Raw genomic sequence first — 23,376 nt, 5'->3', positions numbered from 1 at the left:
AGACGTCACCTTCTCCTATATCTTCATTTTTTTATTTATTTCACACGTTGCTTTTGGATTAGGATGTGAGACTATGTATTGGTCGATTCTCTATCTTGTGGAAGGGACAAGAAAAAAATCAAACGAAGGAAGTTGTCTTTTTAACAGAAGTTTTGACGAATTTTTCAAAATTCGTCGTGCGAACGTACAAGCGCCTCGCCGAAATCCGTCGCCTGGCTACCGACGAAGAGATCGTATTTGTCGAGAATTTCGTCCATGGTCAAAAAGTCCGACTGGAGAGAAAATTAAATAAAATCAGATTAAATTATTAATTCACTCTTGCCTTGTCTACGTCAGCTTCGTACATCAAGTGCTTCGTTTCAGCTTCGATGTGATCGTAATTCTCAGGCATAATCCAATCACGAACTTCATCCTATAAGACCATAATTATTATTATTAAAATATATTCTATTATTTTTATACCTTGTCCATTTTTCCATCCTTGTTCTTATCTCTGTATTCTCCGAATTGCTCGCGTTCCGTCTTGACCCATTCGGGTTCTTCGCCGCCTTCTTCCTGGTCTTCATGCGGATACATGTCACCTGGATATAAGAGAACACTCAACCAGTGAGATAATCCAAGTATACATATAGACAAAACATACCTATGTATTCCTCAAGCGTCAAGACGCCGTCCTTATTCTTATCAATATCCTCAAGCGTTTCCTAAAGAAACACAGAGACTAAACATATGATACGATGACTATTCATATTTAAATAATTCAATAATTACATTACCACTAATAAATAAACATATGATGACTATTCTTATTCACAAAATAATAAATAATTTAATGACTTTTCTTACCAGAACGACGACTTCCTTCATATGCTCGACTTCCTCCGGATGCAAATAGTGAGCATACTCCTCTCGAGTGAGTGCCCCATCCTTATTTTGATCAGCATAGTTCCATCGTCGCTTATCCCGAACCAGCATACTCTTATAATCATAGTCCGTCCTCTCATCAAGTTCCTTCTCTAAAAAACGTATACACGTGTACCAAATGCTAATAAATCAATAACAGATTAATTAAGACTTCTTACCCGTTTGCCCATATGTGGCATTGACGTACTCGTCCCACGTCATCGAGTCGCTTTTGTGAGTCTTATGCTGATTCCACTGACGATCAACGTCCTCATAGATGTATCTCTTCTGCGTATAGTCGATCCAATTCCTAAGCTCCTGCTCGGTCACATGACCGTCCTTATCCTTATCAATTTTAACAACGAGAGCTCTAAAAATAAAAAAATAAAATAGATATATATATAAATTATTTTTTTTTAATTACCGTAGGCGTTCCTTCGATTCTTCCGGTGTCAATTGATCGAACGTTTTCGCCGTGTCTTTGCCGAGAAACGCTTCGTGATCGTAATCGGGATCGTGTTCGGCGTTCTCGCCGACGCCGTGGTCGAGGTTCGAGAGAGTTTCGCTCTCGTGGACGCGTTTCTTCGACGGGTCCGCTTCCTTGGGTCGCGCGAGCGTCGCGTCGATTGAGACGAGGAGGACGAGTAGGGCGAATGCAAATGCGTTCATTTCGGTGAGTTTTGACGCCGCAGCTGGCTTCGATGCGAAGATGTGGCTCCCCCTCTTCGCGTGCGCAAGGTTTTGTTGGTGCCGGTCTCGGCGGTGATTGGTCGATCGGTGCCACGTCGACACCACATGATCGGTGACGTGGCGAACGTGGCAAACGTGGCAACAGGAACGGCGCGCGTTACTGCGGTAAACTTTGGACATACGGGCAGGCGCCTTGCCTTTGTTTCGAATGTCTTCGTGGGACGTTGCCGACTCTATTTCTATCTCAAAGTCCACCTCTCCGCCTCCAGAAAATCGTCGACGTTGCAAGCCGGCACTCGAATTCAAAACAACCCCAAGTCGTTTACGAAGAACGACCAAAAATCGTCGCAAACAAGCCAGAAGAGGCAAGACGAGCTACAATCTTCGTCCGAAAGGCGAGAAGGGACGTCACGCTTGGATTTCGCCCACAGGCGAAGCAGAACTCCTTGCCTTCCGAAAGCCAGCAGCCAAGGCGAAATCCCGTATGCGAAAGAAGCCTCTGAGCGAATGCGTTCAGAAGAAACAAGTCCTTCTGTGTCCTTTGCGTTTTTATACCGAAAACGAAGCTGATAATCCCGAAGAGGACGATGGACAGTTATGTTTGAATTGTTCTGTTGACGAAGCCAGTTTCACGTCGTTCGCAAGGAGTTTCTGCTCCGATACAACGAAATACAAAACTAGGGAATCTCTTCCAGTTGTTTTAGTTGAAGATACTCCCCAGGGGAAGAGTTTTAGACATTGTGTAATATGTGGAGCGGAAATAGACTAGTACTGTAGAGTTTTATCCGTTAAAGATTTGCGAAATGTCGTGTTCTATTTATCTAATAAATAAAATTGGATGAAAAATAAGAAAAAAATCGTGGTTCCTCTGGGGATCGAACCCAGGACCTTCTGCGTGTAAAGCAGATGTATTCACCACTATACTAAGGAACCCGACTACAAAATCAGTCGGTATGTTTCACTTTATCTGGTGCGGTACCACTCGGCTTGTTGCTACATGTAATAAATATTTTAGTATGTACAGGACGAAAACACATAAATCTACGGTTCTCATAGCTACTTCAGAGGTTTCAGCTAGTTCTTCCTCTTCTAACTACGTAATCGCACAACGCAAATCTTTCTGTATTACACCGATTTCTTGACCCGCTTTTCTTTCAGGTAAAACTGGCGCAGACTTAATTAATTAATAACATTTTCCAGAGGAGGAATTGACGGAAGCACTTCTTCATGCGAAGAAATTTTTTCAAGTAGTTTTTCTCCTTTTCCGTGACTATCTGATCCAAGGAGAATGCAGAGCGTTACAGAATTGATAGCAGAACCGATGTTGAACGATCCTAAAAAACTGGCAGCCAAACCTGTTAGTGCACGATCAGAACAGTCGCCATCACTGAGGACAATCAGTATCGCAGTCAATTTGTCGTTTATAGCGGGAAGTCTTTCTCGGAACTGATCAATAGCTCCCTTAGCTTTTAGCAAAGCTGTCCCTAAAATAGAGCTCCGCCGAGAGAGCTCTACCTGTGTGTCTAAAAATTCTCTTGATATGCCGGAAGGTCTTTGGACCTCATAGTCACAGATTTGTCAACGACAAGGACAACGTGATAGTGCGTGCATCGAAAGTAATGGCCGCGATCGCTCGTGTGACCGCCTGGTAGTGTAGCATCCGACCGGAGAGGCTCGTGCCAGAGCTCTAATTGACAAAAGGATTCATCATCACCTCTAAGATCAGGAACATCGAAGGCGGCGCAATAATAGTCGCACTTTCGAAAGAGTTCTTTTTCCGATTCAGAGCAATTATCTTCAATCTGACAATGCTCCCAATAGTAATCGTGTGTAACTTCGTCGAGGACCACTTCAGGCGTCTTTCCGATTATCCGAATATCGTGCCTCAGGCGCGGATCGTTTCCGTGGTCTCCGGGGCACGGTATAATGTGGGTGTGACCTCGACCGAGACGACGACAAAATTCGTCGCAAAGTTCTTTTTGAGCTGACTCGCCTGGACGGTACTCGCGTTTGCCTACGCGTATTTTCTCTACATCTATTTTGCTTACAAATACTTGATCGATCATCTTGGAGTGATTGACCCTGTGCCGGCCTTCGTGATTCAATTCCTTCGTACACGTGCTCTTACACGTGGGGCATTGCGACGTGCAGAAATGAATCTCGGGCGGTCCGTCGGGAAGATAATGCCAGTGACGACTTTCGTGCTGTGTCTGGCCAGGAGGAATAGGAATTGCACACCGTTTTCTTTCTAAAAGCGGACGAGCTTCCTTAGCAAAGCTGAAGGTGTTGAATAGGCCCTTGTACGTCTCAGTTTCTTCTGGCCCTTCAAGCGTCGATGTGACTAAAGCACAATGTCCAGGCATTTCCCGCGCTTCCTTGCAACTATGAGAGTCTCTATGACTGTCTTCGCAACTGTGGACAGTGCACTCGTGATTTCCTTTGTGATCGTATATATACGACTTGGCGCAATCGCGACTGCAGTCTACGTCATCGCACCTTTCGATGCAATAATGAACTTTCGCTTTGCATCGGTGAAACTGTAGTTGCTTGTCGGCTTCAAAAACATGAGCGACGTCTCGCGAGCACGTTCCCAGACAACCGCGATGCGCCGCCAGGTTGCACGCGCTCTTGCACTTGTGCTTGTTCTCGCTGCACCAATGCGGGCCCGAATGACCTCTGCAACGAGCGCAGAAATAAATGGGCCCGTCGGAGGGGCGATAAGATCAATGATGTTCGCATTCGTGATTTGTGTAGCAATCGTGCTCTTCGCTGTGATGACCTTGTTTCAAACAGAGAAGGTCGCAACGCTGGCACTTTTGCTTGCAAATTGTCCAAAACTGGCGAAGAGGGTTAAAATAATTGATTTTTGCGTCTTGCAAAAGTTTCGTTACGCTGCTGTCTTTCCTAAATGCTTTGGTATTGACATAAATCCAGTCTTTAACTCTCGATATTCGTCTCTTAACAAATTCCTCCATATGACGTCTGAAGGAACTGCACCAAACCGGTGTTCCAATGCCCTCGCTCTTCAAATCAAAGTATCTTCTAATTAAGCGGTTCCGTAGCTTGGATCTGCTCTCGCTATCAGCTGCATATAGAAAGTCGGGGTCTGCTTTGGATGTAGATTTTCCTGACGGTTTCTTCGCACTGTCATCAAGGAAGCGTCCATAAAAAACCGCTTGTTCAATGTTTCGTTCAATGAACTTTAATACGTCAAGTCTATTTCTGTCGACAACTGGAGGAGTCCGAGATCGACGAGGTGACGGAGTTGAAGAAGAAGGCGGTTTTGACGGTAAAACACCAATTACTCCTTGACCCAATGTTTTTTCGTAGAAATTACGAATAACGCTTTCCAAATGAAATATCCCTTCTAAACGGAATACTTGCTTGTTCGAAATTTTCTGCAGAAATTTCTTTCCGCGTTTATCTGATCCAAAGTGAATGCAAAACAATACGGCGGTAGGATAGTGCAGTCGGTGCAGTCTCAACGACTTGGCAGCTTCCAATACAGAAGGAATGTCGGCATCACAACTATCGCCATCACTCAGGATAATCACTACCGGAATAACTTGATGATTAGCAGGACTTCTACTTTCAAACTGAGCGATAGCGTTCTCGGCTTCTCTCAAGGCCCGGGCAAAATCAGTACCTCCCCACGAGAGCTCTATCTTAAATGCCTTTGATATGTCAGAAGGCATTGGAGCTCCAACGAAGTGCGCCGTTGCTGTGTCGTCAAATGTGATTAGAGTCAACACGTCACTTCTCCTCTCACCAAGGCGCTTTCTGCAAAACTTTTTGCACGTTTCGAGAACGGCACCGAGACGATTACCAAATTTTCGAACATCGAAACCGCTACTCTCGCTGGGCCATTGATCCTCGAAACTCATAGTCGCCGACTTGTCAATGACGAGGACGACGTGATAACCCGCTGAGTGCTCGTGTTCGCATTGATAATCATGCTCGCTCCAGTTACCGTCTCGTGCCGCGTGCAACTGGAGAGGCTTGTGCCAGAGCTCTAATTGGCAATAAGTTCTACGTTCGGGGGAGACTTTGACAGCATCGCAATAATAGTCGCACTTTCGAAAGAGCTCTTTTTCCGATTCAGAGCAATTGTCTTCAATTTGAAAATACTCCCAATAATAATCGTGAGTGACTTCGTCAAGAACTTCCGAGCACCACTTTCCGACGCTGGACCACACGCGCGGATCATCGTGTCCGTGATCTCTCTGGCAACGTATAATGTGGGTGTGACCTCGGCCGAGACGCCGGCAAAAGTCGTCGCAGATTTCCGCTCGAGCTGACTCGCCTTGGCTGTACTCGCGTTCGCCGATGCTAAATACTTTCGATTCGCTTACGAACACTTGATTGATCATGTTAGAGTGACTAATCCTATGGAGGTCTTCATGATTCAACTCCTTGGTGCACGTGGATTCACACGTGGGGCACTGAAACGTGCAGAAACGGCCTTTGTGCTGCGTCTGACCCGGAGGGAAAGAAATTTCGCGCTCTTTCGGCTTACTGCGGAAAGTCTTCGTCATGCCTTCCTTTGTTCGATACATCGGGTGAAGGTCAATGTCAACTATCAGAAAATCTGCACTCGATGTCTTGGATTCTTCGTGCAGTTTCATAAATTCCTTGTAATCGATTTTGAAGGCGGTCACGGAGTCCTCGTTAAGCGGATGAAACCGTGCGAACAGCACGTGCAAATCCCGGCCGCTATCAGACTGCGGAAGTCTGGTCTCTAAGCGACTTCCTTGCGGAAGAAGAACAAAGTTCATCTCGATCAAGAACGAATGAAAGTCTCGCAAGGCGGTCAATCCCGGAACAACTTTCGGAGGATCTTTGAATAGTTTTTCAACGACGGCAGTACCTCCCTTTAATCCCTTTTGCAAATTACCGCGAAATTGAACGGATTGTCCTTCTTTTGCTGTTCTAAGCCTCGCGATGTCGTCGTCGATTTTCAGCTGGCGACCCAGTTTCTCTCCCTCCTCGATGTCGTCATTGATCGTCTTCTCGGCCTCTTGCAGTTTATCGTAGAACTGAGTGATGCGATGAACGGCTTCGTCGTTGAGAGGTTGATACAAATCAGAGCCGTCCCTGCCTCGTAGCAAGGCCAAGGGAAACAACTCGTAGGCCACAGGCTTCCCTTTCCCGTCGTTGGCCGCTCTAGCCAACTTAGGAACCTAAAACAGATACTGATTATAACGATTTTCATATTATTTAATTAAAAGATTGACTTCGATACCTGTTTCAGAAAATCCAAAGCCTCGTTAATAGACTGGGGCTTTCCATTTGGCGGTATGACATCCCCGGTAATGTCAAACGTGAAATCATCAAAAAAAGTGTCGTTTGTATTAGTAACAGAACCCCCTTCAAGGCCCTCATTCAATTGCTCTGCCGCCTTGGCCACCGCTTCAGCAAGCTCTCCACTAGACGATCGAGCCGTTTTGACGTCACTGGTAGTGGCAGAAAAATCGACAACGACGTTCGCTCCCCACTCTATGCCTACTACGACGTGCGTCGCCTGGTCGTCGTGAAGAGCCTTTTCGATGAGAAACTCCTTTAGTGTCGCGTTATTCACTGTCAGGCTTTCCTTAGTCGTTCGCAGGTTGACGGCGAGAGCTGCCGAGACGGTGCGATGACTTTGCGAGTGCCGGAGAAAGAATTTGCCCGATATTCCATAGCTCCTGATGAGGAGATTGACGCGAAGATTTGCCTCGACGTTGAGGAGATCGCATCGAGACGTGAAATTGTCTGTTTTTGCGTAATTGACGTAGCATGAGCTGATAATGGCTGACGATCGCGCTTCGGAGGGAATGGAGTGGTATAGCGCAATTCCTATGACTTTATTCGATGGGGGCTGAGAAATTAGCGATTTCGGCGAACCTGGGATGAATAAGTCGCGTCGAGCGTCGTAGAGAGCGCCGAGGGAAAAAAGGCGGCTAAGCGCCTGACGACGGAGTATCGTCGAGCCGCTCTCGGACGACATTCACAGCGAGACGGCCCAATGCGGTAGAGCGCGTTCTCAGTTTCTCAGTAAATTCTCACCCAACCCACGCATCTCAACGCCTCTCAACGCCACGTCACCAGTTTACCAACAACAATAGCACGGATCTTAGTGGAAGTTTCCTCTAATAAGGAAGTGAAGAATTCACGTAGTCTACGTGAGGGATCTACGGTAGATCCCTCAGACAGCATTCTGTGCTGACCGAATGGAAAAAGATGCTAGCCAATCTGGCCGAGATATGAAGAACGAGCCGCTCACACGCCAAGCTCTTGGCCGTGTTAGCTTCATGGGCTCGCTCTACAACGTTCTCAACGATTCGTTCGTGCCCGGTACTCCTACAGTCATGCTAACTCCGAAAAGTAACGTTCGTATACTAATTTTCATGTGCTGTTGTTTTTTTCAGGAATCCGGTTATTTTATTCCGACAAGGCAGTTACGAAACTTAATGGCGAAGAATACCACGTCGAATACTCGTCCGAAGACAGCTTCAAGTCCAAAGCCGATTCTTTGGGCGTCGATTCGAACCTCCAAATCAGCCTCCAAGCGGGCGCCTGTTCATTCGAGCTCAGCGGATCAGCAAAATTTCTCAGTCGAAATAAGGAAAGCAATAAAACAGCGTCCGCTTCCCTGACCGTTCGGCTGCTCACCGCCAAGGAGAGCGTCAACGTTTACAGCAAAGAGATCATGTTGACGAAAGGCTGTGACGGCGGCATCAACCTGGACGTTCTCCAGGAGGGGCTGGGCACTCACGTAGTCGTCGGAATTCAATGGGGAGCCAACGTCGTCGTGCGATTCTCCACGACCACTAAATCGGAAGAAGCTGCTCGCGAAATTCAAGGACAATTAGGCGTCAAAGCAAATATGGCCGGCATAAAAATGGGAGGCGGCGGGGCAACGGGAGGAAGGTTCGAAGACAAAATCGAGAGCTTTTTCAATTCGTTTCAGTTCACTGTCGACGGAGACGTGCAACCACCTGAAAGCCTGCCGCAGAACATGACAGAAGCTTTAGAATTTCTACGCCAGGTAAGAATGAAACGACACTACATCTCAGTTATATAAACTTGACAATTACAGGTTCCCAAGTTGACAAAAAATGTCAACGGTGGGAAAGGTAAGCCAATAGCCTACGAGCTATATCCTATCGCTAGGCTTGTCAGAGACAGCTCCCACGCGTCAGCCGTTCAATGCGTGGTTAGATCCTTGGACGAAACATTTACTGCGCGCGTTCAAGAGGCTTTTGATGAATTGCACCGCGCCAAGCGACTGTTTTCCGACAAATTCGCCGAAGTGGAGATTCTTGCTGACGTTCTCGACGAAAAAGTTAGGACGTCGTTTTTGAAGCAGAAGGAAGAGTTGGCAAGAAAAGAAATTGCGTTCAAGAATGAGATTAAAGTCGCACTTGTCGACTTCCGATCGGGAAAGTCGAGCGAAGACCTCATTGGCAGGGTTCTCGATGCGTTTCAAAAGAACCCTTGCAGCGAGAAGAACGTTCGCGAATTCTTAGAGAAACAAATTCCGAAGGGCTCCGTGATACAGGATTCCATCAATTTCTACCTACTTCTGCGCGAAAGGGGTGTCAGATATCTCAAACAAAGCGAGACTCTCCAAACCGAATTGTTCAGAAGGGAAGGAAACGCAGTCTACGTTCTATTTATCGATCCTCAGATGGCGACGAAGGATCTAGATGCCTACCTCAAGCAGCACCAAATGTTTTTCAACCTAATCAAGGAGAAGGAAGAAGCCAGCTTTCTCGTACTCGATGTCAGCCTACACAAGAAAGTTAGTGTACACAAGAAATACAAAAAAGATGGTACTTCTCCTTGCATCATCTGCTATCTCAACGGGGTTGGCAAAGAAGTTAGGTCCGACGACGACTGAAAAGCTTTAATTAATTTGTGTGTGCCTTGTTTGTATGTGCGTAGGAGTGTTTTGTGTATGCGCGAGCTGTCGTACAGTAGATCATCAATTTACTTTTCTTAGATAGATTTACTACTTACCTTAGAATGGTGTTTTGCAGTTTTCTCGTGTTATAGTACTCGATCCATTCTATTACTATAAAACGTGGCTCTGGAGGACGCGAAATGGAAGAAGCACGCTTCCAGGATCTGCTGACGAGTTGGACGACTTCCAATTGACTTTCAGAACACGCTACACCTGATCGAATGAAAAAGTACAGTACTAACAGGTTGCTTCTGATAGTACACCAATTGCTCCTTGACCTGCATTCCTTTCATGTAAAACCGGGGCAAGCGCGAATATTTTCAGAGGAGGAATTACCGCTTCTCACAGAAGCACTTGCACCCATTATTTGAAGAAATAATGACCGCCAGTGCTGATTTGACCGTCTGGTGGTGCCGACTGAAGAGGCTCGTGCCAGAGCTCTAGTTGACAAAAGGCGTCATCATCAGTTCTGAGATCTGGAGTGGCTTTAACGTCATCACAGTAATGGTTGCACATTCGAAAAAGTTCTCTTTCCGATTCAGAACAATTGTCTTCAATCTGACAATACTCCCAATAATAATCGTGAGTCACTTCATCGAAAACGACGTCAGCGTACTGCGTTCTGACGTCGTGCCTCAAGCGCGGATCATGGTCTCCGTGATCTCCCTGGCAACGAATAACGTGGGTGTGACCTCGGCCGAGCCTCCGGCAAAAGTCGTCGCAGATTTCCGCTCGAGCTGACTCGCCTGGACCGTACTTACGTTCGCCTACGCCAAAAACTGTCGACTCGCTTACGAACACTTGATTGATCATGTTGGAGTGCTCAATCCTATGAAAGCCTTTATGATGCAGGTCCAAGACGCACGTGGATTCACACGTGGGGCACTGCGACGTGCACAAAGGAGCATCGAGAGTCGTCTTGCAGGAGAAGCCTTGGTGGTACCTCTGACCCGGCGGAATAGAAATTGCACACCGCTTTCGTTGTTGAAGACGCTTCGTAGCGTTCACACGGTAGCTAAAGGTGCCGAATAGACCATTGAACGTCTCCAATTTCCCACGTTTTCCATACGTCCAGTCTTCTTCGGCACCACTGCATGCATGACTCTCTTTGCAAATGTGAAACGAGTGGGGCTCGTCTCCACACGAACAACGATTGCTGCATAAGTCCATCGAACAAAACATCGGGCAATGAGAGCCTGAGCACTCGTGCCCTCCGTCGTGATCGTACGACTTGGAGCAATCGAGACTGCACTTTACGAAATCGCATCGTTCGATGCAATAATGAACTTTGGCTTTGCATCGGTGCAGCCGGTCAGCGGCGCCGTCGAGAACGTGAGTGACGTCTCGCGAGCACGTTCCGAGGCATCCGCGATACGGCGCCAGTTCGCACGCGCTCTCGCACAGGTGCTCGTTCTCGCTGCACCGATGCAGGCCCGAGTGACCGCCGCAATGACGGCACACGTAAACGAGCCCCGCGTCGGAGTCGGAGCAATAAGAGCAACGATGCTCGCATTTGTGGCTCGTATAGCAATCGTGTTCTTCATCGTGTTGGCTTTGTTTCAAACAGAGGCGATCGCATTGTTGACATTTTTGCTCGCAAATCATCCAAAACTGACGAAGTGGGATGAAGTGGTCGACTTCCGCGTTCGACAGAAGAGTCGCTACGTCGCTATCGTCCCTAAACGCTTCGGTATTGAGACGAATCCATTTTTTAACTCTCGATACTCTTCTCTCAACGAATTCCTTCATATGACGTCGGAAGGAGCGGCACCACGCCGGTGTTCCAATGCCCTCGCTCTTCAAATCGAAATATCTTCGAATTAAGCGGTTCCTTAGATCAGATCTGCTCTCGCTATCAGCTGCGTATAGAGAGTCGATGTCAGCTTTGGATTCGGATTTTTCTAACGGTTTCTCCGCACTGCGATCGAGAAAGCGTCCGCAAAAAACCGCTTCTTCGATGTTCTGTCTAAGAAAGAGTAACACTTCGTTGCTGTCAATCGGTTCGGGAGATCGTAGAGGAGAAACGGACGGATTTGGCGGTAAAACACCAATTCCTCCTTGACCTACTCTGCCTTCATGTACCAGACGAATAACGTTCTCCAGATGAATTATCATTTCTGAGGGAAATACTTGATTACGCGAAATTTTCTTCAGGAATTCTTCTCCGCCTTCATCAGATCCGAACGGAATGCAAAACACTGCAGGAGATACAGCGGTAGGATAGTGCGATCTCAGCGAGTCGGCAGCTTCCAATACAGAAAGAGAATCGGCCGCATAACTATCGCCATCGCTCAGGATAATCACAACCGGAATGACGTCGTGATTAGAGGGACTACTACTTTCAAATTGCGATATGGCGTCATGGGCTTCTCTCAAGGCTAGGGCAAAATCCGTGCCTCCCCACGAGAGTTCTATCTGCTTATCCAAAAATGCCTTGGATATGCTCGAAGGCATGGGAACGCCAACGAAGTGCGTAGTCGCTGCGTCGTCAAATGTGATTAGAGTCAGCGCATCGCTTTTCCACTCGCGAAGGCGTTTTCGGCAAAGCGAGTCGCCTGCTTCGAGACCGGCACCAAGACGATTATTGAATGTTTGAATAGTATTAAGTCCACTAGTCTCGCTAGGCCGCTCATCTTTCAGACTCATAGTCGCCGACTTATCGACGACGAAGACGATGTGATAACCGGCTAGATGCTCGTGTTCGCATCGATAATCGTGATCGCTCCAGTGACCGTCTCGCGCCGCGTGCGACTGGAGAGGCTCGTGCCAGAGTTCTAATTGGCAATAACTTCTAAGATCGGGCGAGACTTTGACGGCATCGCAATAATAGTCGCACTTTCGAAAGAGCTCTTTTTCCGATTCGGAACAATTGTCGTCGATATGGCAATACTCCCAATAATAATCGTGAGTCACTTCGTCGAGAACGACGTCCGCGTATTGCGTTTTGACGTCGTGCCTCACGCGCGGATCGTCGTCACCGTGGTCTCCCTGGCAACGTATAACGTGGGTGTGACCTCGACCGAGACGCCGGCAAAAGTCGTCGCAGATTTCCGCGTGAGCTGACTCGCCTGGACCGTACTTGCGTTCGCCTACGTGTACGTTAACTATTGCCCTTTGGCTTACAAATACTCGATCGATTATGTTGGAGTGTACGATCCTGTGCCGGCCCTCGTGATTCAACTCCTTCGTGCACGCGCTCTGACACGTGGGGCACTGCGACGTGCAGAAATGAATCTCGGGCGGGCTGTCCGGAAGATAATGACAGTGAGTACCCTCGTGTTGCGTCTGGCCTGGAGGAATAGGAATCGCACATCGTTTTCTTTCTAGGAGCGGCGGAGCTTTCTTAACGTAGCTAAAGGTGTCGAACCGACCCGTGTACGTCTCAGTTTCTTCTGACCCTTCCACTGTCGATGAGATTATAGCGCAATGTCCAGGCATTTCGCACGCTTCCGTGCAACTATGACTGTCCTTGCAAATGTGCAGCGCATCTTCGTCCAACGAGTGAGACTCGTCTTCACGCAAACAACGGTTGCTGCACGAGTCCATCGAACAAAGCATCGGGCAATGATAGACGGAGCATTCGTGTCCTCCGTCGTGATCGTACGACTTCGAGCAATCGAGATTGCACTCAAGGAAATCGCATCGTTCGATGCAATAATGAACTTTGGCTTTGCATCGGTGCACCTCGTCGCCGGCATCGAGAACGTGAGCGACGTCTCGCGAGCACGTTCCGAGACAACCGCGATGCGCCGCCAGGTCGCACGCGCTCTCGCACAGGTGCTCGTTCTCGCTGCACCGATGCGGGCCCGAGTGACCGCCGCAATGACGGCACACGTAAACGCGCCCCGCGTCGGAGTCGGAGCAATAAGAGCAACGATGCTCGCATTTGTGGTTCGTGTAGCAATCGTGTTCTTCATCGTGTTGGCTTCGTTTCAAACAGAGTCGATCGCATTGTTGACACTTTTGCTCGCAAATCGTCCAAAACTGACGAAGTGGGATGAAGTGGTCGACTTCCGCGTTCGACAGAAGAGTCGCTACGGCGCTATCGTTCCTAAACGCTTCGGTATTGATACGAATCCATTCTCTAACTCTTGATAATCGTCTCTGAACGATTGCCTCCACGTGACGTCTGAAGGCGCTGCACCACGCCGGTGTTCCAATGCCCTCGCTCTTCCTATCGAAGTATTTTCGAACTAAACGGCCCTTGAGATTAGATCTGCTCTCGCTATCAGCCGCGTATAGAGAAAAGCCGTGGTCCTTTTCCGATAAGAGATCCGGCCTTTCCTTGTCTTCGACGATATCAGCTTCAGTTTCAAATTTTCCCAACGGTTTCGTCGCATAGCCGTCGCGAATGCGGCCATGAAAAACAGCGTCCGCGATATTTCGTCTGAGAAGACCCAGGACTTTGTCACGACCAAAAGGAGACGGCGAAGGCGGCGGCGATTTCAACAAAGGAGAAGGTTTGGGTGAAGGAGACGGCGAAGGCGGCGGCGATTTCGAAGGCAGCGGTTTGGGTAAAGGAGGCGGTTTCGTAACCACGCAACGAAATATCTTCGTCGTGCCGTCCTTCGATCCGTGCATCGGGTGAAGTTCGACGTCGACGATCAGAAAGTCCGTCGACGCCGCCGCCGCCGCCGCGCTCGACGTCCCCGTTCCGTCGCGCCGTTTCACGAAATCCCCGTGTTCGCTTTCGAAGGCGGCCACGAGGCCCGGGTCGGCTTCCAGCGGACGAAAGCGCGTGAACAGCACGCGCAAATCCCGGCCGCTATCGGGCCGCGGAAGTCGGGTCTCCAAGCGACTTCCTCGCGGAAGAAGAAGGACGCGTTTATCGGATAAGAACGAGTGGAAGCGTCGCAAGGCGGCGGTCAATATCGAGTAAAATTTCAGATCCTCCGTGAGTTTCCTAATGACGTCCATATTTCTCGTTAACGCTTTCGATTGAGCGGAAATTTCTTCTTTCATTTCTCTGAGCTTCGCAATCGCCGCGTCTAGTTTCTGCAGGTGCGACCGTCGCTCCCACTCCTCTATCGCGTCATTGAGCGTCTTCTCGTGCTCCTGCAGATCTTCGTAGAATTGAAGGATCGAATTAATGTATTCGTCGGTGAGAGGTCGAAACAAGTCGGAGTCGTCGCCTCGCAGCACGGACAAGGGAAACAACTCGTAAGCGACAGGCTTCCCTTTTCCGCCGTTGGTCGTCGTAGCCAACTTAGGAACCTAAAAAACAGATATCGATTATTTATTATAATTGACTTCTCAATACCTGCCGTAGAAAATCCAAAGCCTCCGCAATCGACCGAGGCCTTCCATTCGGCGGCACGACATCCCCGCTAACGTCAAAATTGAAATTATTAAAAATTGGAGGAAAGTCTTCGGCGAGGTTCCGATTCAATTTTTCTGCCGCCATGGCAACCGCCCCGCCGAGCAATCCGCTCGTCGATCTAGCCGTTTTGACGTCACCAACAGTGGACGAAAACTCGACGACGGCGTTCGCTCCCCAATCGACGCCCGCGACGACGTGCGTCGCATCGTCGTAGCGCAGCGCTTCGTCGATGAGAAACGCCTTCAGTTGCTCGTTATTCAGCGCCAGGCTCTCCTTGATCGTTCGCAGGTTGACGGCGAGCGCTGCCGAGACGGTGCGATGACTTTGCGAGTGTCGGAGAAAGAATTTGCCCGATATTCCGATGCTGAAGAAGAGGAGATTGACGCGAAGATGCGTCTCGACGTTGAGAATGTCGCATCGAGACGAGAAGCTGTCCGTGGTCGCGTAATTGACGTAGCACGAGCTGATATGGGCTGACGATTGCGCTTCGGCTGGAATGGAGTCGTATAAAGCGATTCCTACGTGGACGACTTTTGATAGAGTCTAGGTGCAGAGAAATTTCGACGATTGCACGCGAACCTGGGACGAATGTGTCGCTTCGAGCGTCGTAGAGGGCACCGAGGGGAAAAAGGCGGCCGAGCGCCTGACGACGGAGTATCTGCGGTTCGCTTTCGGTCGACATTCTGTAGACAAAGGCCCGGACACAGTTCACCACTGTAAAAAATGATAAGATGAAAAATCAGACAATATAATTCGCGGTATAGCTGCAGCAGCAATCGCAGTGTCGGTAAAATACCAGGGAAAGACGGGGGAAACTCAAATAGACCAGTCTCCGCTGCAATGCAGGAAGTAGACTAGGTGTGGGCGGTACGTGGGCGGTACGGTTTCAATACAGTATACAAAGAAACTATTTAGCACTTGACCCCCATCTCATTTGCAGAAATGACGACTCCAGCGGCAAAAGATGTGACGAAAGAGCCGCTCGTGCGCCAGGCTCTCGGCCGCGTCTTCCCCATCGGCTCCATCTACGACGCTCGCACGGATTCGTTCGTGCCCGGTACGATTATATTTCTACAGCTATATAGAAGCGTCCTATACTGTAATTTGTTTTGCTGCAGGGGTCCAGGCATTTCATTCGATTCCCAAAGTCACGCGAATCGAAGGAAGCGAATACCACGCCGACTACTCGTCCGAAGACAGCTTCAAGTCGAAAGCCGATTCGCTGGGCATCGACGCGAGTCTCCGAATCAGCCTCCAAGTGGGCTCCTGTTCGTTCGAGCTCACCGGATCAGCAAAATTTCTCAATCGACACAACGAAAGCAATAAAACGGCGTCCGCTTCCTTGAGCGTTCGACTGCACACCGCCAAGGAGAGCATTAACGTTTTCAGCAAAGAGATCAAGGAAAACATCAACACAGAGCTGCTCCAGCAAGAACTAGGTACTCACGTAGTCGTCGGAATTCAATGGGGAGCCAACGCCGTGGTGGGATTCTCCAAAACCGCTAAATCGGAGGAGGCCGCTCGCGAGATTAAAGGAAAATTGAGCATCGAGGCAAATATGGCCGGTGTAAAAATGGGAGGCGGTGCACAAGTGGAAGGAAAGTTCGAAGACAAAAAGGAGAGCATTTTGAATTCGTTTCAGTTCACCATCGACGGAGACGTCCAGCCGCCGGACAGCATGCCGCAGAACATGGAAGAGGCTATAGAGTATCTACGTCAGGTGAAACAATCTTACATATAGACGTTCAGTTATACTATCAATTGTCTATATAGGTTCCCAAGTTGACGAAAACAGTCAACGATGGAAAAGGCAAGCCGACAGCGTACGAACTCTTCCCTATCGCTAGGCTTGTCAAAGACAGCGCCCAAGCGGCAGCCGTCGAGTTCATGGTCAAAGCCTTAGAGAAAGAGTCTACCCAGCGCGTTCAAGAGGTTTTTGAAGAACTGCAGCGCGCCAAGCGACTGTTTTCCGACCGATTCGCCGAAGTGGAGATTCTTGCCGACGTTCTCGACAAGAAGCTCAGGACGTCGTTTTTGGAGCAAAAGGAAATAATGGCGAGACAGGAAATCGCGTTCAAGGAGGAAATTCAAGCCGAGCTCGTCAAATTCCGATCGGGAAACTCGAGCAAAGACCTCGTTGGCGAGGTTTTGGAGGCGTTTGAAAAGAACGCGTGCAGCGAGAAGAACGTTCGCAAATTCCTAGAGGAACAAATTCCCGAGGGCTCGACGATACGAAATTCCATCGATTTCTACCTGCTTCTGCGCGAAAAGGGCATTCGATATCTCAAACGAAGCGAGACTCTCCAAACCGAGTTATTCAGAAAGGAGGGAAGCGCGATCTACGTTCTATTCACTGATATACAAATGGCAACGAAAGATTTTGACGCCTACGTCTTGCAGCACTACCTGTTTTTCAACCTGATCAAGGAGAGAGAAGAAGCAATTTTTCTCGTCGTCGACGTCAGTTTACACGAGAACATCAGCGTACATAAGAAATACAGGCCACGCGAAACTTGCCCGTGCGTCGTCTGCTATCTCGGCGGGGTTGGCAAGGAAGTTCGGGTCGACGAACTGAAGGAGGCCAAGGCGACGTCTGCTGACGATAAAAGGGACGACGCCCAGACAGCCGCGCCGTCAGAAGATTTCAAAAAAGGCAAAAGAAAGAAGGGACGAAAGAAAAGACGAAATGTGGACGACGACTGAAAGGGAAGTCCAGAAAATACTCGATTCCAATTTGCGTGTGCCTTTGTCGTTTTTTTGTTTGTGTGCGTAAGCTGACTATATCACTTCAATTTTTCTTTTCCACAATAGACCTGGCTATCTCTTTTTTTTGAGACCTTAGTGGTTCTTGGGGCGATTCGTTCTCGGCGTCGCCCGTTGCAGACTCTTCGATGTCGCAAAACCGCTGACTGTAAAACTTCGTCTACGTACAAGTGGGTCGAGTGGCTCTGGAGGACGCGATGCTGAAATGGCGGAGAAGAAGCAAGCTTCCAGGATCCATTTGAGCACTAGCGGAGCTCCCGACGAGCTGGACGACTTCCAATCGACTTTCAGAACTCGCAAGGCTACAATTGATCGACAGAAAAAGCCGAGAAACTCCAGGGAGCGAGAACTAATCCGGGACAGTGTGACGATAAATGACTAAATGCACAATGTGTGCGTGCGTTCTAAAAAATCACTCCGTCTAAGCCTAATAAATGTCTATAACTAAAACGTTTGCGTACAAACTACTACAACGATGCTAGACTAACTGAAAGTCCTTGATTAATTAATTATGTGCACCTAAGCGAAGCTCTAGCCATTCGCTTAGAATATTCCATAGCAATATCATTTTGAGACACGCCGGCGTCTTCGCAGGCGTACAACAGTTGACCCAAAGTGGCCTTGTCGCCTTCCTGGCCACACCACTTGTCAATTATGTACATCAGTTTATCACTTTTTTGACTGTATTGAAGCGGAATATTTGACAGGTCATAGAGTTCAAATCCAAGATATCTGGCAATCATTTCCCAACTGTCATTTCCAACTTTTGCAATGGCTACCTTCAAATCTAGGCCTTGCCGGTAAAGACAAGTACTTGGGGGAGGAAGGCAAGCCATGATCGACGACTTTTCTAAGTCTAAAACAAACATGTATTTATCCTTACTCGATTGTTTAATTAGACTTACAAACGCGAGAAGACTCTGACGTGTCAGATGCTTGAGGTAGAGCGTCCTCCTCCAACTCATCAAAACAGCTGCTGATTACGTTGCCTAAATTACAGTCTTCTAAAGCGTCGGTAAGAACAGCAACAAGGGCGTTTTTTCCAGACTGCTTCAACCATTCCTCTAATAATTGAAGGACTTGACTTGTGTCAACTTCGTCTGCTACCAGGCTAGGACAACTGACGTTCAGGATAAGAGCAAGGTCCTTGATTTGCTTTTTCGCAGAGCAACACCGACTCACTGACTTTGCGACCGATTTCGCATCTTGTGAGGTAACAAGGCTTCCACATGCATTCGAAAATATTTCATCCAGTTGACGCTCATATGACTTCAGAGCTGGAGAGTAAAGTAAAATAAAGTTTTAGCCTAATGATCTGTTTGTACTGTACCTCGTTTAATGCTGTTGCTGCATGCCTGAAGTTCTCTAGGTTTGGCGGAACGAAGAGTTTTTAGATGCCAATCTGGTGATGATATTTGGACCTGCTGCTTCTTCATTGTACGGTCGCCGTCGGAGTAGTCAAAATAAACGCTATATAAACTCCCAGGAAATCTTTTCAATAGCGTTTGCAGCTGAACAATGCATCTCCAAAACACGTGAAACAGTCGATCTAATGCATTCCGGGATTTAGGTGTGCGACATTGGCAAAGGATTTCTGCATTAGTCGCACGTTCGTCGCACGTAAATTTAGTCTTAACTGGACCATACGACAGCGTAAATCCATTATTCCAATGACGAATTAGTGGGCTGATCTCGTGACATCGAGCTGAAAATAGTTGAAAAATTCCCAGAGGAAGAGTAAAAGCAAAAGAGTATGAAAGCTGCACTTCAATACAACTTCTTGGACAATCCGCGGGAAAGCTTTCCATTGCATCAGAAGGGCAGCCTTGACTAAGTAACCAAGGCACTAAGAGGCAATCTTCGGCTTTCTCTAAACGATCAACAATGTCATCATTGCTGTCTTCTTTGGACAATCCATGTCCGCCTTTTATGTAGGCGAAATCGAACGATAACAACATTTTGACAAAAATGTTGACGCTTTCCGCGTCAAGCTTTCGACCCCGTAGAAGAGCTTTCAGCAATGGAATTGATAGAGTTGCGTTGCTAGACAGCTCCTTCTTATCCTCGATAAATCGTTCGGAACTAATTTTCGTTGTTCCGCTTTCGTATACTAATACGTCGTAATCGTGACGAAAAATTTGCTTCAGCGCATCAACAACTTTTTTGCTCGATCCGAAAACAATATCAGCCAAGCGAGATTGATCAAAATACAATAAAGTGCCAACTTGATGGTAATACCTTAGAACAATCAGAACTTCATCTTTGGACAATTTGAACTGACTGCCCAATTTGTTTAAAAAATCTACTTTCAAAGCAGATAGGCCATTCTGAGTATGTCTGCATTCTCTTTCAACTCTTTCTTCAAAATTGTACCACGTTTCTGGGACAATGTCACCAGCGCTTGGAAAAAGGTTTTCTTTGTCAGTCAGTTGATTAATAAAATGTTTAAATTCTTTAACACTGCTCACGTCTTTTGCTGAAGTGAAAAAAACTTCTTTGTCAACGCGTATATCCTGTTTCTCAAAGAACGCAGCTTTCTCTGCATTCCACTTACTGATTTCTTCTACAACACCTTTTCGATAATCTGTGAAATCTTCTATTTGGCGGGTGAACTCTTCTTGATACGGTCTACGATCCCAAGCGTTAGGCATGAGATCAACTTTTGTAAAAACGCAAAAGACGTAGCAATTCTCATTCCGCTCGTACACAACTTGTAGATACTTTCCTATATGCTCATGAAAGCTTGCCTCCGTCAGCTCATAATGCTGAACATCGACTACAATGACTACCAAGCCATTTTCGCTGACGAATAATTGATTAGTTAAAAGATAGCACCTCTGCCCACCGCAGTCAATAATTTTGGCACGCTTGTCAGTCCACGTCAATTCATATTCTTCCACACCTATTGTTCTGTCTTCGGCGCACGTGCAAAATGATGCGTTACGGAGCATACTTTGAAATAGGCTTGTTTTTCCTGAACCACTATCACCCGAAACAACAATCTTCACTCGTCTTGACAAAATCCGTATTTCTGAGGAAAAATAGGCTCGAATTGCAGCTAATCCTTGCTTCCAAACTCCGATTGGTGGAAAAGTTATGGGATTACCTGAGCATTTTAGATACTTTAATTTTCCAATTCGCGAAGGCAAACGTGTCAGGTAGCAATTAGTCACATTCAGACTTTCCAGCAATCCCAAACTCGATGGTAGTTCTTCTAAACCGCTATACTGCAAATCGAGTTCTTTCAGGTTCTGTAGCTTCCACAACATATCTTCAGGAAGACTTTTCAATTCACTGTTTCCACCCAAACGAAGCTTCTTCAGTGCAGCTAGGTTACTCAAACTAATTGGAAATTGTTGTAGACCACACTCACGCAAATCGAGTTCTTCCAGGTTTTGTAGTTTTGATCCTATATCTTCAGGAAAACTTCTCAATTCACTGTTTTTACCCAAATTAAGTTTCTTTAGTGCATCTAGGTTACTCAAACTAATTGGCAACTGCCGTAGATCACAGTCCCACAAATTGAGCTCTTCCAGGTTCTGTAGTTTTGACCCTATATCTTCAGGAAGACTTTTCAATTCACTGTTTCCACTTAAATCAAGCATCTTCAGTGCCGTTAGGCTACTCAAACTAATTGGAATCTGTTTTAGACCACACCGGCGCAAGTTTAGTTCTTCCAGGTTCTGTAGTTTTGACCCTATATCATCAGGAAGACTTTGCAATTCACTGTTTATACCTAAATTGAGTTTTTTTAGTGCAGTTAGGTTACTTAAACTAATTGGCAATCGTTGTAGACCACAGTTCCACAAATAGAGATCTTCCAAATTCTGTAGTTTTGACCCTATATCATCAGGAAGACTTTTCAATTCTCTGTTTCCACTCAAATTGAGTTTCTTTAGTGCAGTTAGGTTACTTAAACTACTTGGAATTTGTTGTAGGTCACAGTCCCACAAATTGAGATCTTCCAGGTTCTGTAGTTTTGACCCAATATCTTTAGGAAGACTTTTCAATTTACTGTTTCTACTCAAATCAATCTTCTTCAATGCAGTTAGGTTACTCAAACTAATTGGCAATTGTTGGAGACCACACTCCCGTAAGTTGAGTTCCTCCAGGTTCTCCAGTTTTGACCCTATATCTTCAGGAAGACATTTCAATTCGCTGTTTTTACCCAAATTGAGTTTCTTCAGTGCAGTTAGGTTACCTAAACTAATTGGAAATTGTTGTAGATCACAGTCCCACAAATCGAGTTCTTCCAGTGTTGACCCTATATCTTCAGGAAGACTTTTCAATTCACTGTTTCTACTCAAATCAAGCTTCTTCAATGCAGTTAGGTTACTCAAACTAATCGGCAGTTGTTGGAGATCACACTCCCGCAAATTGAGATCTTCCAGGTTCTCTAGTTTCAACCCTATATCTTCAGGAAGATTTTTCAATTTACTGTTTCCACGCAAATGGAGTTTCTTCAGTGCACGTAGTTCACCGATACGTAAGGGAAATAGTTGCAGACCACACTCACACAACGTGAGTTCTTCTAGGTTCTGTAGTTTCAACCACTTCTCTTGATCATGAGGCAGACGTTCGAATCTGCTGTTCCATAGCGCTGCATACTTCTTGAATAAAGTCTTTCTGATGGACAGAGAGCGTAGCTCTCTTTGCGACTCTACTGCAGCTATGATGTTATCTTCGTGAACACGGATCACACATAGTTCTGTGAGACACGAAGGCAGGAGTGGTAGAGAGGCTAACTCGCCGTCGTCTTGCATTCGGCCTATTTGTACTCTTGTAATGCCACTCATACTTTCTAGTGAAATATTTTGTGCAACGGTACAATGAATACTTACGGCCGATACTTCAGTCAGGCATGAAACGTCAAACGGAAGGCTATCACTTTCCAAAATAGCCTCATTATCCCCTTCTATACAAAGGACTGCATCTTCATCGTTAGAGCAGTCTGAACAATACCAGCTACGAAACAATCAGGGCCGTACTAAGCCTTCGTCGACAATAGCATATTCACGGGGCGGAGCCTGCACGTGACTGTGTGGCAAGAACTGTGAAGGCCGATTCACACTGGCGACGTAACGTAACTTCCATATATGGTCAGCGAGAGTGATGTCACAAAGGCAAGCGTCCAATCAAGAGAAGATTTCTTACGCTACGTTACGTTACGTCGCCAGTGTGAATCGGCCTTAAGCCTTCGTTTCGTACTAGCTAAACTACGGCAGAAATGCTATTCTTACTAGAAGGGTAGTGCAGCGACAGTACAAAACGTAGTCTGGCACAAGGACCGAAAAGACCCCCTCTACCCTTTTGTGGATATTTTCAATTAGGATCGCTTTAGGCACAACTCTCTAGAAAATCCTCCACTAACTCAAACGGCGATACAACTTTCCGACGACATGCAGCGCGGTGGTCTTTTTTTAGGTGCCCCTGCCCCGTGAATACGGTGACTTACCGATCATCCCGTTTCATGTGGTTGACAGTTTGTATTCGGTAAACGAAATTTTTGTATTGCACTTTCTCTCCGCGCCTAAGAGCGCTAAGAAACTGGGCCGAGGTACTCATCGCAGTCGTAATTTGCATGTGAAGGATCAGAACCCGTATCACTACTCAGACGTTTGGAGAAGGAAGAGGAAGTGAGTCGCAAACGAGAGGCATGAAGACCTAATATGACGTAGATGTGTGAAGTGTGCACTCTCTACATCCTGTTAATTAAAAGTCGACGCTTCGGCCTCCAGCAAGATCACATCAGAAT

General features: G+C 47.1%; 6 protein-coding genes and 1 non-coding gene across 8 annotated transcripts; 2 read left to right on the top strand and 5 right to left on the bottom strand.

Moving 5' to 3' along the window:
* Nucleotides 1–18: 18 nt before the first annotated feature.
* Nucleotides 19–1,638, bottom strand: LOC136191415 (calumenin-B-like). The gene is made up of 7 exons (XM_065979741.1): nucleotides 1,328–1,638; nucleotides 1,083–1,273; nucleotides 847–1,016; nucleotides 644–704; nucleotides 463–581; nucleotides 323–412; nucleotides 19–272 (listed from the first exon to the last, which is right to left on the bottom strand). Exons 1-7 carry the CDS (start codon nucleotides 1,570–1,572, stop codon nucleotides 165–167), a joined length of 984 nt encoding a protein of 327 aa, XP_065835813.1. The 5' UTR covers nucleotides 1,573–1,638; the 3' UTR covers nucleotides 19–164.
* Nucleotides 1,639–2,453: 815 nt separating this feature from the next.
* On the bottom strand, nucleotides 2,454–2,526 carry Trnav-uac (transfer RNA valine (anticodon UAC)). The gene has a single exon. It is a non-coding gene; the product is annotated as a tRNA-Val (tRNA).
* A 1,444-nt stretch (nucleotides 2,527–3,970) lies between these two features.
* Nucleotides 3,971–7,603, bottom strand: LOC136191412 (uncharacterized). Its single transcript, XM_065979736.1, has 3 exons — nucleotides 7,477–7,603; nucleotides 6,836–7,428; nucleotides 3,971–6,773 (listed from the first exon to the last, which is right to left on the bottom strand). Exons 1-3 carry the CDS (start codon nucleotides 7,577–7,579, stop codon nucleotides 4,317–4,319), a joined length of 3,153 nt encoding a protein of 1,050 aa, XP_065835808.1. The 5' UTR covers nucleotides 7,580–7,603; the 3' UTR covers nucleotides 3,971–4,316.
* Nucleotides 7,604–7,672: 69 nt separating this feature from the next.
* On the top strand, nucleotides 7,673–9,672 carry LOC136191414 (cytolytic toxin-alpha-like). 2 transcript variants are annotated; one of them, XM_065979740.1, is made up of 3 exons: nucleotides 7,673–7,926; nucleotides 8,001–8,620; nucleotides 8,672–9,672. In XM_065979740.1, the coding sequence occupies exons 1-3, from the start codon at nucleotides 7,803–7,805 to the stop codon at nucleotides 9,473–9,475; spliced, it is 1,548 nt and encodes a 515-aa protein (XP_065835812.1). In that variant the 5' UTR covers nucleotides 7,673–7,802; the 3' UTR covers nucleotides 9,476–9,672. The 2 variants fall into 2 exon arrangements, with proteins under 2 accessions (XP_065835812.1, XP_065835810.1); XM_065979738.1 differs by having other exon boundaries at nucleotides 7,673–7,956.
* A 34-nt stretch (nucleotides 9,673–9,706) lies between these two features.
* On the bottom strand, nucleotides 9,707–15,702 carry LOC136191408 (uncharacterized). The gene is made up of 4 exons (XM_065979733.1): nucleotides 15,655–15,702; nucleotides 15,438–15,572; nucleotides 14,799–15,376; nucleotides 9,707–14,752 (listed from the first exon to the last, which is right to left on the bottom strand). Exons 2-4 carry the CDS (start codon nucleotides 15,538–15,540, stop codon nucleotides 9,902–9,904), a joined length of 5,532 nt encoding a protein of 1,843 aa, XP_065835805.1. The 5' UTR covers nucleotides 15,541–15,572; nucleotides 15,655–15,702; the 3' UTR covers nucleotides 9,707–9,901.
* A 68-nt stretch (nucleotides 15,703–15,770) lies between these two features.
* On the top strand, nucleotides 15,771–17,715 carry LOC136191413 (cytolytic toxin-alpha-like). The gene is made up of 3 exons (XM_065979737.1): nucleotides 15,771–15,915; nucleotides 15,977–16,578; nucleotides 16,632–17,715. The coding sequence occupies exons 1-3, from the start codon at nucleotides 15,801–15,803 to the stop codon at nucleotides 17,559–17,561; spliced, it is 1,647 nt and encodes a 548-aa protein (XP_065835809.1). The 5' UTR covers nucleotides 15,771–15,800; the 3' UTR covers nucleotides 17,562–17,715.
* A 266-nt stretch (nucleotides 17,716–17,981) lies between these two features.
* Nucleotides 17,982–23,193, bottom strand: LOC136191409 (malignant fibrous histiocytoma-amplified sequence 1 homolog). Its single transcript, XM_065979734.1, has 4 exons — nucleotides 23,077–23,193; nucleotides 18,952–22,586; nucleotides 18,527–18,898; nucleotides 17,982–18,477 (listed from the first exon to the last, which is right to left on the bottom strand). The coding sequence occupies exons 1-4, from the start codon at nucleotides 23,184–23,186 to the stop codon at nucleotides 18,131–18,133; spliced, it is 4,464 nt and encodes a 1,487-aa protein (XP_065835806.1). The 5' UTR covers nucleotides 23,187–23,193; the 3' UTR covers nucleotides 17,982–18,130.
* Between the last annotated feature and the right edge of the window lie 183 nt (nucleotides 23,194–23,376).

Source organism: Oscarella lobularis, chromosome 9, assembly GCF_947507565.1.
Source record: "Oscarella lobularis chromosome 9, ooOscLobu1.1, whole genome shotgun sequence".
In the NCBI taxonomy this organism is placed as follows: domain Eukaryota; kingdom Metazoa; phylum Porifera; class Homoscleromorpha; order Homosclerophorida; family Oscarellidae; genus Oscarella; species Oscarella lobularis.
Note: the sequence above shows the minus strand (reverse complement) of the source record. Positions and strands in the feature narration are given on the sequence as shown.